This window comes from Pempheris klunzingeri, chromosome 16, assembly GCF_042242105.1.
Source record: "Pempheris klunzingeri isolate RE-2024b chromosome 16, fPemKlu1.hap1, whole genome shotgun sequence".
In the NCBI taxonomy this organism is placed as follows: domain Eukaryota; kingdom Metazoa; phylum Chordata; class Actinopteri; order Acropomatiformes; family Pempheridae; genus Pempheris; species Pempheris klunzingeri.
The window spans coordinates 5,040,700-5,054,306 of record NC_092027.1 but is presented as its reverse complement, the minus strand read 5'-3'; the positions used below and the strand labels follow the sequence as shown (position 1 = coordinate 5,054,306).

The 13,607-nt window shown below is 40.3% G+C and overlaps 1 protein-coding gene across 1 annotated transcript in view; it reads right to left on the bottom strand.

Moving 5' to 3' along the window:
• Positions 1-3,555: 3,555 nt before the first annotated feature.
• The window catches only part of nudcd1 (NudC domain containing 1), a 34,483-nt gene continuing 24,431 nt past the window's right edge, over positions 3,556-13,607 (bottom strand). Inside the window, exons 9-10 of the mRNA XM_070846445.1 lie at positions 7,660-7,819; positions 3,556-4,765 (exon numbers count right to left, since the gene is read on the bottom strand). Of these exons, the coding sequence (XP_070702546.1) occupies positions 4,476-4,765; positions 7,660-7,819 (450 nt within the window). The 3' untranslated portion in view covers positions 3,556-4,475. The remainder of the gene's footprint in view (positions 4,766-7,659; positions 7,820-13,607) is intronic.

The window sequence follows — 13,607 nt, the reverse complement described above, 5'->3', positions numbered from 1 at the left end:
GTGATGAGTGGCTGCTCACATAGAAGTCACTTCTCCGTCGGTGTTTTACATGCAGCCACTGTGCTGTGAAGCCCTCATCAGCCCCAGAGAAGCACATATCATTTCATGTATATCTACGTTTTTATTGTTGTCTACAAACTCTATAAAAAGGCCGACACACACAATGAATTGATTCTACTGTCCAGTATCCTAGTCTCCAGTCTGTGTATCCAAAGCCTGATATATTCTGGGCTGTGACACTGATGCGTAACTCATCAATGAGCCACACTGTCGCGCTGTGTCACATGGACGTCATCCTTCACACAGAAAACGTCCCGTTACCATTAATACTCACCGCAGCCCTCAATGGGTTTTAATCCAAGGGTGAAAATAGTCATTTACTTCGCTAAGTAACACTCACCAGCCTTTTTTTTTTGAGAGGCAGACTAATGCCAAGATGGTCTTTTCATGAGATTTGTTGAAAACATGTGTACCATCATCCACCCTTATCCTTTAAAGCCCTAATCAATATTTTTATATTAACAGTGGATCAAAGACTATGTGCAAGGTGATTACTTGTAGTGACAAACCCACTCAACTCTGCCATTTTTGGGAAGTGAGCTTGTTTGTTGTCTCGTTTTAATCAGGCAAAACCCGGAAGTGTAACAATGACATGTTGTACATTTTCTGTAATTTGTTGTAAAATCTATATAATTTGAAAACATAGGCAACATAAATCAGTCAATGAAAACTGCTTTAAGTCCTGTCAATGTCTCTTTCATGGCGTGGCAACATCCACCGACTGAAGATATGAAATCCATAACATGCAATTATTTTTCCTGCATCTACTGATCCCATCGGGGTGGAGCTCCATTCATTACTCAAGAATGTGCAATCAACTCTATAATGATTTACCTGCACAGCTCTCCTGCTGCAGAATTATGTGGGTTTGTTTGCTTTAATCGTTTAATCACTTCAAAAAGGTGCCAATTACAGCGGCAGGAAAAAAAAGGCACTCTCATCAGGAGGAGCGGAGCTTTAATCACAAACCAATTGTTTTTCAAGTCCTCTCAGTTCTCCATAATGTTAAGATAACACTCTTATACACTTAATGGTGAACTTAAGCCTAATGTATACTGTAAGAAGAATAAAACACCTACCTGAGCAACAAGAAAAAAAATCATCATCAATATACTGTATTAACTGTGACTTCATGTATTTATGCCACCTGAGACTGTTAGCTCGAACACTAATATCAGAATATTATGTTAATATGGAGCACAGAGAAACGTGGTTGTTCAGCGTTCTGTACACATGATTGTCAAATGATCCACATCTGTACTGTCTGTTTTGTAGCTCTGCTCCTGACCCTGAACTCACTTTGGTTTCTAGCAGCCTGGACTCTGTTGCATTCATCACTTTGCCATATTTGGCGTCCTTATCTTTTCACCAGTTATGAAAAAAAGACAACGACTATACCGTCATGTCGGCATGTAGATCATAACCTTATTGTTTTTCATCATATTTATTCCTTTAGTGACGGACTTCTTCATAACTTCGGTTAAAGACGCACACGCACGTGCTGACGATCCTGGATAAGATAAAAGATGTTTACATGCCACAATATTCTGGTTTCTGATAGGAATCACAGATCTGCCTTCTCTCTCCTGAATAACTACTGACTTATAAAACCCTTAAAGCCAACCTGCCATCATCACACTGGTCCTCTAGTCATGATTACATTGGTCGAAGTGTTTGTCTGATGCTCTAAGTCACACATCCGAACACCAACTTTGGGAAAATGCTTTTAGTTTTTATGCTGCATACTTGGACACAAATTAAAGCTTTTAGTAAAACACAACTGTACCTATAAGTCAGTTTAAAACCATGACTATAAACTACTACCCGTTTTTAAACCATCTTCTGCTGTCGTCTGATCTGTTGTCGGTTCTGTTGTTTCTGTCAAATGTACTCTTGACATCACTATAAATGAGGCCATGCCCTCCATGATTCCTCGAGATATAAATAAAGGGTGAGTGAATGGTCCAGTACTGATCTAAATAAATCTGTACTAACTAAATAAATAGTTAATATTAATTAGATCGTAATATTAATATATTTTTTTTCTGTGATATCTTGACTTTATATCTCTTATGTAAGCTACTTTGAATCTCCCTTGTTGGCGCTATATAAGTGAACTTACCACACTTGATACTACAGTACAGTTTTTGTTGTTTGATTATGATTCACGCATTAGTCCCAATGTCCCAGTATATCTAGTGTTGATAAAACTGTGTATCTGTAGAACTGATTGTACAAACACTGGAGGTGAAATATGAGCCAGCTGCAGATCGCTGCTCTGTGAGGAATCTTGATTTCAATTTAGAGCGAGATCAAGTTCTCTGACCCTGCAGCTGTGGAAACTCATTCTGAGGGACTGATTAAAGTAAAAAAAAAAAAAAAAAAAGCTGTCAATCTTGAAAATGCTCTTTCAAAAAGACAACTTTTAAAGACATGTTGTGTTTACCTGAACGCAGCAATATGGCGGTTTGGGAAATGCAGACGGCGAGCAGCAACTATCTTTCATTATCCAATTCTCTGAGGTGAGACTGCTTGACAACATGTTTTTTTTATTTGTATATGAGTAAAGACAGAAACCGTCCTTAGAGACGTTAGTGGCTCCGACAGGCTGCCTTCAAGTAATCTAGGGACGCTGGTCCAGCTAATAAAAACAAGTGGTGCAGTCTAATTCAATTGCACACCAGTAATTAAATAAAACTGAGAGTAAAACTGGATTTTCCTGAGAAAAACAATCACAGGGAAAAGAGAAAGGGGTGATAACCCACAGCCTATAGTGTGGCTGAGCGGGGGAAAACAAATCGCCTCAGAAAGTGGCACGACTCAGAGGAGCTGAGGGCACAGACTGCAGATAGACTTCACAAAATTGCCCTTCCTGATGAAGACTATTGAGTTGTAAAGCCAAACTGCCTTTGACTGCACCCACACCCACACACTGTTCCTCAATGGTTCCAGTTTGCACGACAGTGGCAATTTCAAGCTTGATCAATAAATTGGTTAGAGCAGTTGTCCGATAACTTCTAAGTATCTGCAGGTTTTACCAGACAGCAAACACGGACTGGCTGCCTTCTGTTTGTTGTTGCCTTCGGCCGTCAAATGAAAAGTCACTGATATGAATCTATTCCTGGCAGGAGGCAGAGGTGTTGTTGTGTTTAAATCTCTTGGCTTTTTGGATCTAATCCTGCAGAAACCTTCATCGCCAAATCTCCCCTGCTTATGTCTCTCTCACCTTTTTCTTCTGTTATAATCATAGAAAATATTAAAGGAAATGAGCCTTTTCTTTAAAAAAAAAACAGTCCATTAGTGACTCTCTTGACTCTTTTCGGATTTAGCCGTTCGATTGGATGAGTGTGCTTCTTCAGGGTTTCATGAAATGGTAAAATGTCACCTCTGAACAAGGAAGGTGGAAATGTTGGTTCACTGGCAGGATATTGGCTTTGGCACAAATATGTAAAATAAAAAAGAAAGAAAGAGGATTCACAGGTAATGCACACTGCAGCGTTTAATGCTGGAGGAAATGTTCAAAAGTTTGAATTGTGAATGTTCTTCCATTATCTGTCCCGGGTTTCTAGGTAGCACATGTAACTGTGATTTAATAGCTCAGAAGAAAAAAAAAAACAGTCAACAGTATCTATAAAAATGCAATCCTGCCTGCTTGTACAAGAAGAGCAGCGCTTCCATTTAAATCCTCATCACCTCCACAAAGAGAAAAAAAAAAACATTGGTAGCAGACATGATTGAATTTTTAAGCCTCTTGAGATTCCGTCCAAGATTGCAGCTAATGCAACAGGAGCCCGTCTGATGTGTGAAACATGTTCATGGAAATTTATGGAAATTGGTTGGTTCGCTTCTTTCATACTTCTACAGTAACGAGTAAAATAAGCCAAGGAGAGGGATTTCCTCAGCACCCTCCCCCACCCCCCACTGACCATCTGACAAAATACTACCAACAGCCCTGAGTGTAACACAGCCAGGATGTATACAGTTCTATTTATGAATTGGAATTCATGGGATTATAAATGTCTGTAATGCCTCAATAGGGAACTACATTTATGAAATGTGCATCTATGAAACATCCAGTATCATCAAATGTGACTCATCTCACAACAACAGCTTGTTGAATTAAAGCACACAAACATGTGATATGGTTATTTTATCATTTACATTCATCTTCTTTATGATCCTGGAAATGTTCAGCTCGAGTGAACGTTTATTATTGTAATTTATCCTCCAGACCACGGTTCCTTACTTGTTGATCTTATAGACATTTCATGACACAGAAGACTCATCAGAGGTGACAGATGAAGCACAAATTAACACATAAGGAAGTTGTATCTTAAAACACATCCTCAGTTTGGAATGATCGCTCTCTTGGAGGGTTGCTGAGCTGAAAACCTAAAACTACCAGAGTCCCAAATTCAATTATTATTGACCTTTAGAACAAAGAGGTTACCGGAGGTCAGGATGAACAGTCTCTCATTGGTTGCTCTGAAGCCCAGGATCGGTTTATCGGAGTCCAGGCTGGCCACCTGTTGCTTGGCAACCTGTCCTACCTGACGGCCCTGCTTCCTGTTGAAGAGGACGGTTTCCACCGGTGTCGGCTGTCGGTAGATGAATGAGCGGCGGAGACACTCGCACAGTGAGGCGTAGGAGAAGTTTGGAGCGCAGGTTGCAAACTTTTTATCCCGTTTGGATGCCTGGACGTAGCCTACGAAGACAATGGAAGCTTTAAATACTTAAAACAGAAGAATAGAAGGTGTAACAGAATATTTTCTTTTAGTGCACAGGGGAGAAGGTTTGAAGCATTTAAAAGCTACTCAGCTAGCCTTCACAAAAACGGTCACAAAGCTGAAATAAAAAAGTTCTTACAGCTTTATTGCACAGGGAATAAACGCTCAGCTGTAGAAAAACATCAGATATTTCAAATCTCTCACACTTTCATCAGTGCTTACAGATTCATGAATTCAGGGGATTTAAATACAGAAGGAAAAGATGTGATTAATGAGCCAGTTAATTCAGTTATTAGAAGGAGGAGCCACTAGAGATATACGTGTTTGATATTCACAAATACTGAAAGGGGCTCTATGGATGTAATGCCTCACTAAAGTAAAAGATTAGTGCTAAAAAAAACCAGATGATGATTCATTTGAAACTGGAATTTAATCAGCAACAATGCTGATGATGGATCAGTCTTTTAAGACGTTTAAGCAGCTAAAATGACATTTGCTGGTTACAGTTTTTAAATGAGAGGATTTAGATCTTTTTTCTGTTTTATGTCAGTGTAAGTAAAACATTTTGCGGTTTCTGACTGAGACAACAAAACCAGCCGTTCGATGGCAGTCACCTTGGGTTCTGGATAATCAAACAATGATGGTTAGTTTAGTTTCAACTCACATTAAAAGCTGCAGCACAGACATAGCTTTTCAGTTTTCGTGCTCCATTCTTCCGGTGGAGCAGCAGAGAGGTTTTTGAAAATACCTTAAACTTTAATCATTTGCCATCACTGAACAACACACACACACAACTAAAACACAAGGTCTGTGGTCGCTGCATATCACAAAGACAAGAGAAGACAAAAGACCTGATGTTTGTGAAAAGAGCCTTTGTTGGACCAAGGTCTCCACTGCTGCTGAAAAACACATTATATCAGTCTTAACATTGGATTACCCACTTCCTGCGTCCTCAGAGGTCCCACGAGCGTCTCAATAACAAAGGGGAAGGACATTTTTCTCAACTATGCCATCAAGACTAATAAGGTTAGTTTTACAAAAGTACGCTTCTGATTAGGATGCCTCCTGGGCGAGGCCTCCCCTTGGAGATTTTCCATGCACGTCCAACCGTAAGGAGACCCCTGGGTAGAACTTGATGGAGTCTGGGCTTGGGAATGCCATGGGATCCCCCATGAGGAGCTAGAAAATGTTGCTGGGGAAGCAGACATCTGGGATATGTTGCTTAGCGTGCTGCCACTGCTATACGTCTAGAGTCTAGACCATTAGTGTGTTATATAATTTCATGTCTCTCAAAAACTGCTTTTCTCTATGAAATTCATCATTTGAGCTTCATATCCATGAAATGAATGTTTGTTTCAACATTTTTGTGTATGAGTGTATGTTTTGTATATGAGAATAAAAAAACTTTGAATGAGCCGATAAACGCTAAATGCTGATTTAATAGACACTCACTCATATGCAGCCCATTTTCCTCTGAGCCTCATTTTACTCTCTGAGATCATTTCTGAAAATATCACCGGGATCCATCTGCACCTTCAAATTGGATGATGCATTGGAATCAGAGATGGGCAGATTGCTAAAACTCTGAGCTGTTAAAAAAAAAAAAGGAAGATAAACGACGATGTCAAACATGTCAAAGTGGAAAATTTAAATAAGTCTTGCTGCAGATGCCGATGTTGAGGGGAGAACGATGAGAAGATAAATGAAATGAAGACAGCGATTGAAAGCGACACTAGAAATCAGTATGCTGGCTGATAGCCTGAGTATTTCATTTGAGATATGGAGTTAAATTAAGACAACAGTCACCACACATCAGTCAGTGACTAAGCTAAGAGGCACAATATAATCCAGTTATCTCTGCAGTTTTATTATCCAGACCTCTTTATATCGCGAGCAGAAGACAAATCTGTTAATGATCCTGGATTCAGATGCTCTACATACATTTCTTTTTGTGTCTGTGTAGGTTACGAGCAGTGTCAGTAACTCCCTCTGGTCATTGATTGCAGTTTTATTGCAGCAATTTAAAGTATTCTGTCATCCATCTCCTGAGGCACAGCGGCAGCATGACAGCTGATGTAAACAAAGCTAATACCTGTGAGAATGAATAATTCAACTCAAGTTGCCATGATTTATCAAAAATGGAAATGAAGGTAGGCTTCTGCTGAGAAGGCTGCTCACTAACTACTCCCTCATGCTGTAACTAAAGGAATATTTCACATACATTCAAAGGGACCCACTGGGCCGCTGAACAGTGATGTCTAAATCAGCATGTCCTCATACTGGCTGTCCGACCAACACTGCAAATGACGTTCTGTCACATTTTCTTTCTCGCTGCACAGACATCCACAGCATTTCAATAAAAAGTGCTCCCATAGTAGACTGTAGCTACTTTGTACTCAAACATTGCTGTCAATGGTTGTATCTCAAGTCAGACTCCAGAAAATGACTCCAAATGGATACAAACAAAGATTTAAACAATGAGTTTTTTTTAAAGCCTCAGCAGCTGTTAGACAGTAAGAAATAAGAGACGCATTCAACATATTTGTTAGATTTTTGGGCACATCGATAGTTTGTTATACTGAAAAGCGCGTTTGCTGTCAGCATCGATGCACAAAGAAGGACCTTACCAAAGCGATACAACATAACATGGCTCACAGCTGAATCACACCACTGCTGTCCTCACTTTTTGGGGGGATTTTTCTGTTTGCAGCTCCTTGACGTCACCAATGAATCGCATGTAATGTCAAATTCTACAAGCTACTGTATATTTCTGTGTTTTTTTTTTTAGATATACTGCTGCAAACAGAGATTATACTGATTTATGCGCCTGGTTGGAAGCATCAGAACAGGTGTTTGCAGTTGAAGATCTTACCCAAGGCGTTGAATGTGGCAATGTGCTCCCACATGTTACTGGGTTGGTCAGGACGAGGCTGCCAGACCAGAGCGTCCACATCGTGTCTGAGGCAGAGGCATGGCATTTCAGAGGGATTCACGTCAACTGTGAACAGGTACTGATGGCTGCCCAGATTCACCTGGAGGGAGGAAAGAGGAGAGGAAAGGTGTGGGTGTGAATTAGTTTGTGTTTGGATCCTGTCGCCCTCTTTTACAGCATATTATCCATCTGTGGCCTGAGAGCAGGATGGGGGTCAGCACCAAGGACAGAGGCTGTAATGGACACTTGAACTACTGTGAAGATTAAAGGTCCCATATTCTGCTCATTGTAGTACTTGTATCTTCGTGTTATAGAAGCTGGCGTTAGTGAGGAAAAAACAATGGTGGACAGCGAGGTGGAGTCAGTCGGCCTGCTGAAGGGCTGGAGGAGGTCACATGATCCCCTCATGACATCATAAATCATAAATCTTGAAACAGCACGTTTTCACGCACATTTACTGAAAGATGAAGCAGGAGAAACAGAGAGGAGACGGTCTTTACTCAGACTGACTGTCTGTAGACACAACAAGTATTTTTGTTGAAAATACATTAAAAAGTGCTTTTTAAATAATACAGAACCTTTAAACCTTTGACTTTCTAGTTATAGTGGAGGTGATTTCTTTGCTCCTCCTCCATTATATAAAGCAGATATAATCCAATACATGAACCCTTCATTCTTGTATCTTACCCAGAGTTTATCAGGCTGACTGACTTATGATTGCACACGTACCAAAAAGTAAACCTCAAAAATCTATGGTTTATTAACCCAACTATCATAGACATCCTTCTTTTCTTTCCCTTCTTTCAGAAAAAGACTGCTCTGAATGTTTTTTGTGACAACAGCCATAGAGGTCCATGTATTTACCCTCCATTCACTCCACTCTGATGAATCTGCTTGACGTAATTGCATGTGTGTGCTGTGGATCTATTCTAGGCTGTCCCCGTTTGTTTTGGAAAGGAAAATGACCACTGCTGTGACATAATCGCTCCTTGACATCTGAACATTCACACCGATGCCTCAATAGGAGTCAACCCACATCCCGCGAATCCAACTGCACACGTCTCAGAGGCTGTCAAGCAGCGCTGTCCTCCCCATCTCAGCTCACACTTGACAGGCATTGAAAATTCAGCATCCACCAGCCCATATGGAGAAGGTTGATGGTTGCACAGAATGACAAGCCTTTTAGCAAGCCATCACTCCTCCACTCTAAAACTCATTTTCTTGCCACTTCTGTTTGACTTTGATTATGCAGCAGATGTTCACTCAGGCTTTAGCAGAGCCTTGGTGTGTGCGCAAAGTTAAATGACAACTGACTGCCCGGGTCATGATTTGTGAACAATAAAAACATGAAAACAGTGTCTCACTTAGCGCTGAAATATTTAATAGATCACAACATTTCTGTCTGCCTGACCTTCATCAGGTACATGGATGGCATCACAACTCTTCCATATACAGTGGGGCAAAAAAATATTTAGTCAGCCACCAATTGTGCAAGTTCTCCCACTTAAAAAGATGAGAGAGGCCTGTAATTTTCATCATAGGTACACTTCATCTATGAGAGACAGAATGGGGGGAAAGAATCCAGGAAATCACATTGTTGGATTTTTAATGAATTCATTGGTAAATTCCTCTGTAAAATAAGTATTTGGTCACCTACAAACAAGCAAGATTTCTGGCTCTCACAGACCTGTAACTTCTTCTTTAAGAGGCTCCTCTGTCCTCCACTCGTTACCTGTATTAATGGCACCTGTTTGAACTGGTTATCAGTATAAAAGACACCTGTCCACAACCTCAAACAGTCACACTCCAAACTCCACTATGGCCAAGACCAAAGAGCTGTCAAAGGACACCAGAAACAAACTTGTAGACCTGCACCAGGCTGGGAAGACTGAATCTGCAATAGGTAAGCAGCTTGGTGTGAAGAAATCAACTGTGGGAGCAATTATTAGAAAATGGAAGACATACAAGACCACTGATAATCTCCCTTGATCTGGGGCTCCACGCAAGATCTCACCCCGTGGGGTCAAAATGATCACAAGAACGGTGAGCAAAAGTCCCAGAACCACACGGGGGGACCTAGTGAATGACCTGCAGAGAGCTGGGACCAAAGTAACAAAGGCTACCATCAGTAACACACTACGCCGCCAGGGACTCAAATCCTGCAGTGCCAGACGTGTCCCCCTGCTTAAGCCAGTACATGTCCAGGCCCGTCTGAAGTTTGCTAGAGAGCATTTGGATGATCCAGAAGAGGATTGGGAGAATGTCATATGGTCAGATGAAACCAAAATAGAACTTTTTGGTAAAAACTTTGGAGGAGAAAGAATGCTGAGTTGCATCCAAAGAACACCATACCTACTGTGAAGCATGGGGGTGGAAACATCATGCTTTGGGTCTGTTTTTCGGCAAAGGGACCAGGACGACTGATCTGTGTAAAGGAAAGAATGAATGGGGCCATGTATCGTGAGATTTTGAGTGAAAACCTCCTTCCATCAGCAAGGGCATTGAAGATGAAATGTGGCTGGGTCTTTCAGCATGACAATGATCCCAAACACACCGCCTGGGCAACGAAGGAGTGGCTTCGTAAGAAGCATTTCAAGGTCCTGGAGTGGCCTAGCCAGTCTCCAGATCTCAACCCCATAGAAAATCTTTGGAGGGAGTTGAAAGTCTGTGTTGCCCAGCGACAGCCCCAAAACATCACTGCTCTAGAGGAGATCTGCATGGAGGAATGGGCCAAAATACCAGCAACAGTGTGTGAAAACCTTGTGAAGACTTACAGAAAACGTTTGACCCCTGTCATTGCCAACAAAGGGTATATAACAAAGTATTGAGATGAACTTTTGTTATTGACCAAATACTTATTTTCCACTATAATTTTCAAATAAATTCTTTAAAAATCAGACAATGTGATTTTCTGGATTTTTTTTTTCTCATTCTGTCTCTCATAGATGAAGTGTACCTATGATGAAAATTACAGGCCTCTCTCATCTTTTTAAGTGGGAGAACTTGCACAATTGGTGGCTGACTAAATACTTTTTTGCCCCACTGTATATAAGAGCTGCCTCAGTCATCCAATTAGAGGACTACGGCTTTTTTCAAGTACATTGAATTAAATTTAATATTGCAGGTTTAAATCATTTCAATGATTTGTTCTTCGTCTGCTAATGAATCAGAGAAATCAGCGGATGTAAAAATCATGTAAAAACAGTTTCATCATTATTTTCTATTTTCCCTCATTCAAAAAAATGTAATTGAACTTTTTTCATTGTACGTTCTAGATGTGGGAGACCTCTGAGGGTCAGTTCACCTGAAAGAAAAAGACAAAACCAGATTGAATTGAATATGATAATGGTTTCTGAACACAGTTTTAAATGCCAAGATGCTGAGATCTAATTTTTAATTTTTGTCCACTGTTTATCATTTATTGTTTTACTGAAGTTCTGCGTTTTTACTTTTGCTTACTCGCTGTGAATTTCCCTTCCATGGGACTAATGAAGGAATATCTTATCTTATCTGTCACCACAACAATGAAATGGAGGTGAATTATGTTTCATTTGATGAAATACATATGAAAAACTCAACAGCACCATGCCTTTCAGGAGAAAATGTTCCTCAGGGGAATCCACAGACCTACAGGAGATTAGTTTACAGACTATTTCAGTATCTTTTCCGATTATTGATTCACTGCTCGAGTACTTTTTATCTAAAGTTCAGTGGCAACTTCTCAAATCTGAATATTCTCTATTAGAATATTCTCCTCGCTGGTAGTAAACTGAATATCTCTGGGTTTTGGATTGATGGTCGGACAGAACGAGACGTTGTGACACATCACCTTGGGCTCTGCTGACATTCTGTGGATTGGGAAAACAATCAGTCAATACTGAAAGTAATCATTAGGTGCATTCGTGGTGGAAAGCAATTTCAATGAAAACAGTTCACAGTGTAAATAAGAGGGGAACCTGAGCTTAGATGTTATAAATCTTGGTCTTTTTAACTCCATGTGGTCTGGTGATGTCTGGGATTAATCAAGTTTTAAAAGGAGTCTTGCTTCTGATGCACTGAAAGAAAGAAGAAGGCACGAATACAGAAATGTGGCTTAATCACTTGACACATTCAGCCCCCATTGTAAACAAAAGACACAATCTTATGGATAAGCTTTCACATTTTGAGAAAATCAGGTTACCTCTCTGTCAATATCTTCCACCTGAGACGTAACAACGCTCTCAGCTCTTCCTCACAGACTCTGGCTGCCAGTGGGCACGAGTATATACTCAGTTATTACCGTTCTTGCTCTGCAAAGATATTTGGGAACCGGAAACTAATTCTCTTTGGCAGCAAACTCAATTCTCTGCCACTTTTATTAAGAATTGCATCGCTCATAAAGAGAAAACAAGATTATCAAACACACCTGCAGATTATTTTGTTTTCCTTCTCCAAGTCAAGCTCTTCTTATTCTGTGGCTTGGTAATGGTCACATTTACAGCACACTTTTTCCAATAGCCTCGAAAAAAGGTTGGATATGTGCGGCACAGGGTTCAGGTCTTACCTCAAAAACCCGACCCATCAGAAGAATCAAAACCTCTATAAAAAGTAAATCGGAACCAACCTGACGAGATAACCACAGCGGACATTTCTACTCTGCTTTAGCCTTTTTACAAACCCATCAATGAATGAGGAGGATTTACCTCCCAGCAGCAGAACAAAGCATCGGATTAACCTCTTGAATCCAGAATCTAAATTTCTGCGCACTCCTATGTTACCTGCAAAACCGAGATACGCCGTTCAAACATAGAGAGCGATAGGAAACGTGAAAGATAAGCAGAGAGGATTTTTATTAAAGGCTGTGGATGAGCTGGACACACCAAAAATCTTCTCAGGTGTCTGTCAGGAGACAAAATATTCTCCTGCAGTCGGCAAGATTGTTAAATCTATTAAAAATATATACAATATTAAAACTACTAAAATGTTACAATATGTAGTACAAGGTTAACTGAGTCAGTGTCAAAAGATGTTGGCTCAATAATCAGACTGATGTTTTACTTCATTATTTTAGTTTAGACATTGTGCTGTGTGGTGAGACTGGTTTAATTCTCTTGACCAGCTTGGCCTGGGTGAAAAAACAATGTCCTCTACATTTGAAACAGAACCAATCTGGTAATGAACCAAGCAGCTGAACCAGGCGCAACGTTTGCAGCAACATAATAAAATGAGTTTTATAAATCTTTTTTTTCAAAGCTTTCAACTCTATTTGCTGAGGAAGCCCAGAGGTGTGGTTGAAAGCTTCAGAAACAACAACTTGAATCTTGTGTTGAGAATTTTTATGCCAAGAAAAAGTATAGCGTCTTGTTATATTGGTTACTTGGTTAATTTTCACAATATAAAGTACGAGCATTGGACTCTGTACGGGCTAGTGCTCCGGATAAATGACTTATGCCTGCTCTCAGTCTGATAAAAAGCTTTTTAGTGAATCCTTTTTTCTTTTCATCAAAGGGTTTATTGGCTTTGTAGATGGAGGACAGGAAGTGAGAGGTTGGTATTACAAAAGCAAAAGCTAATGCATCTGTACAGAGAGGCCAGATGCCTGTAATAACAGCTGAAATGCCAACTCTCCATCATCATCACTTCCGTCATGTTCCTGTAAGGCTGCCTTAACAGCGAGAGGACAAATCTCTGTTTATTCAGACTCACAGCTGACGGAGAAGCTGGACTTTGTCTTCCAAATCCACCCGAGTGTTTTGTTTGACTGTAAAAAGACACATGATGACCTTTGATATCACTCAGTCCGGGATATGACCATGAATATAAGATAGTAAAATCACTTTCCCTCATTGTGCCAAGCACATTTCACTAATGTCACTCTCTTGAGTCCAAGGGGAGGACAGCAGATTATT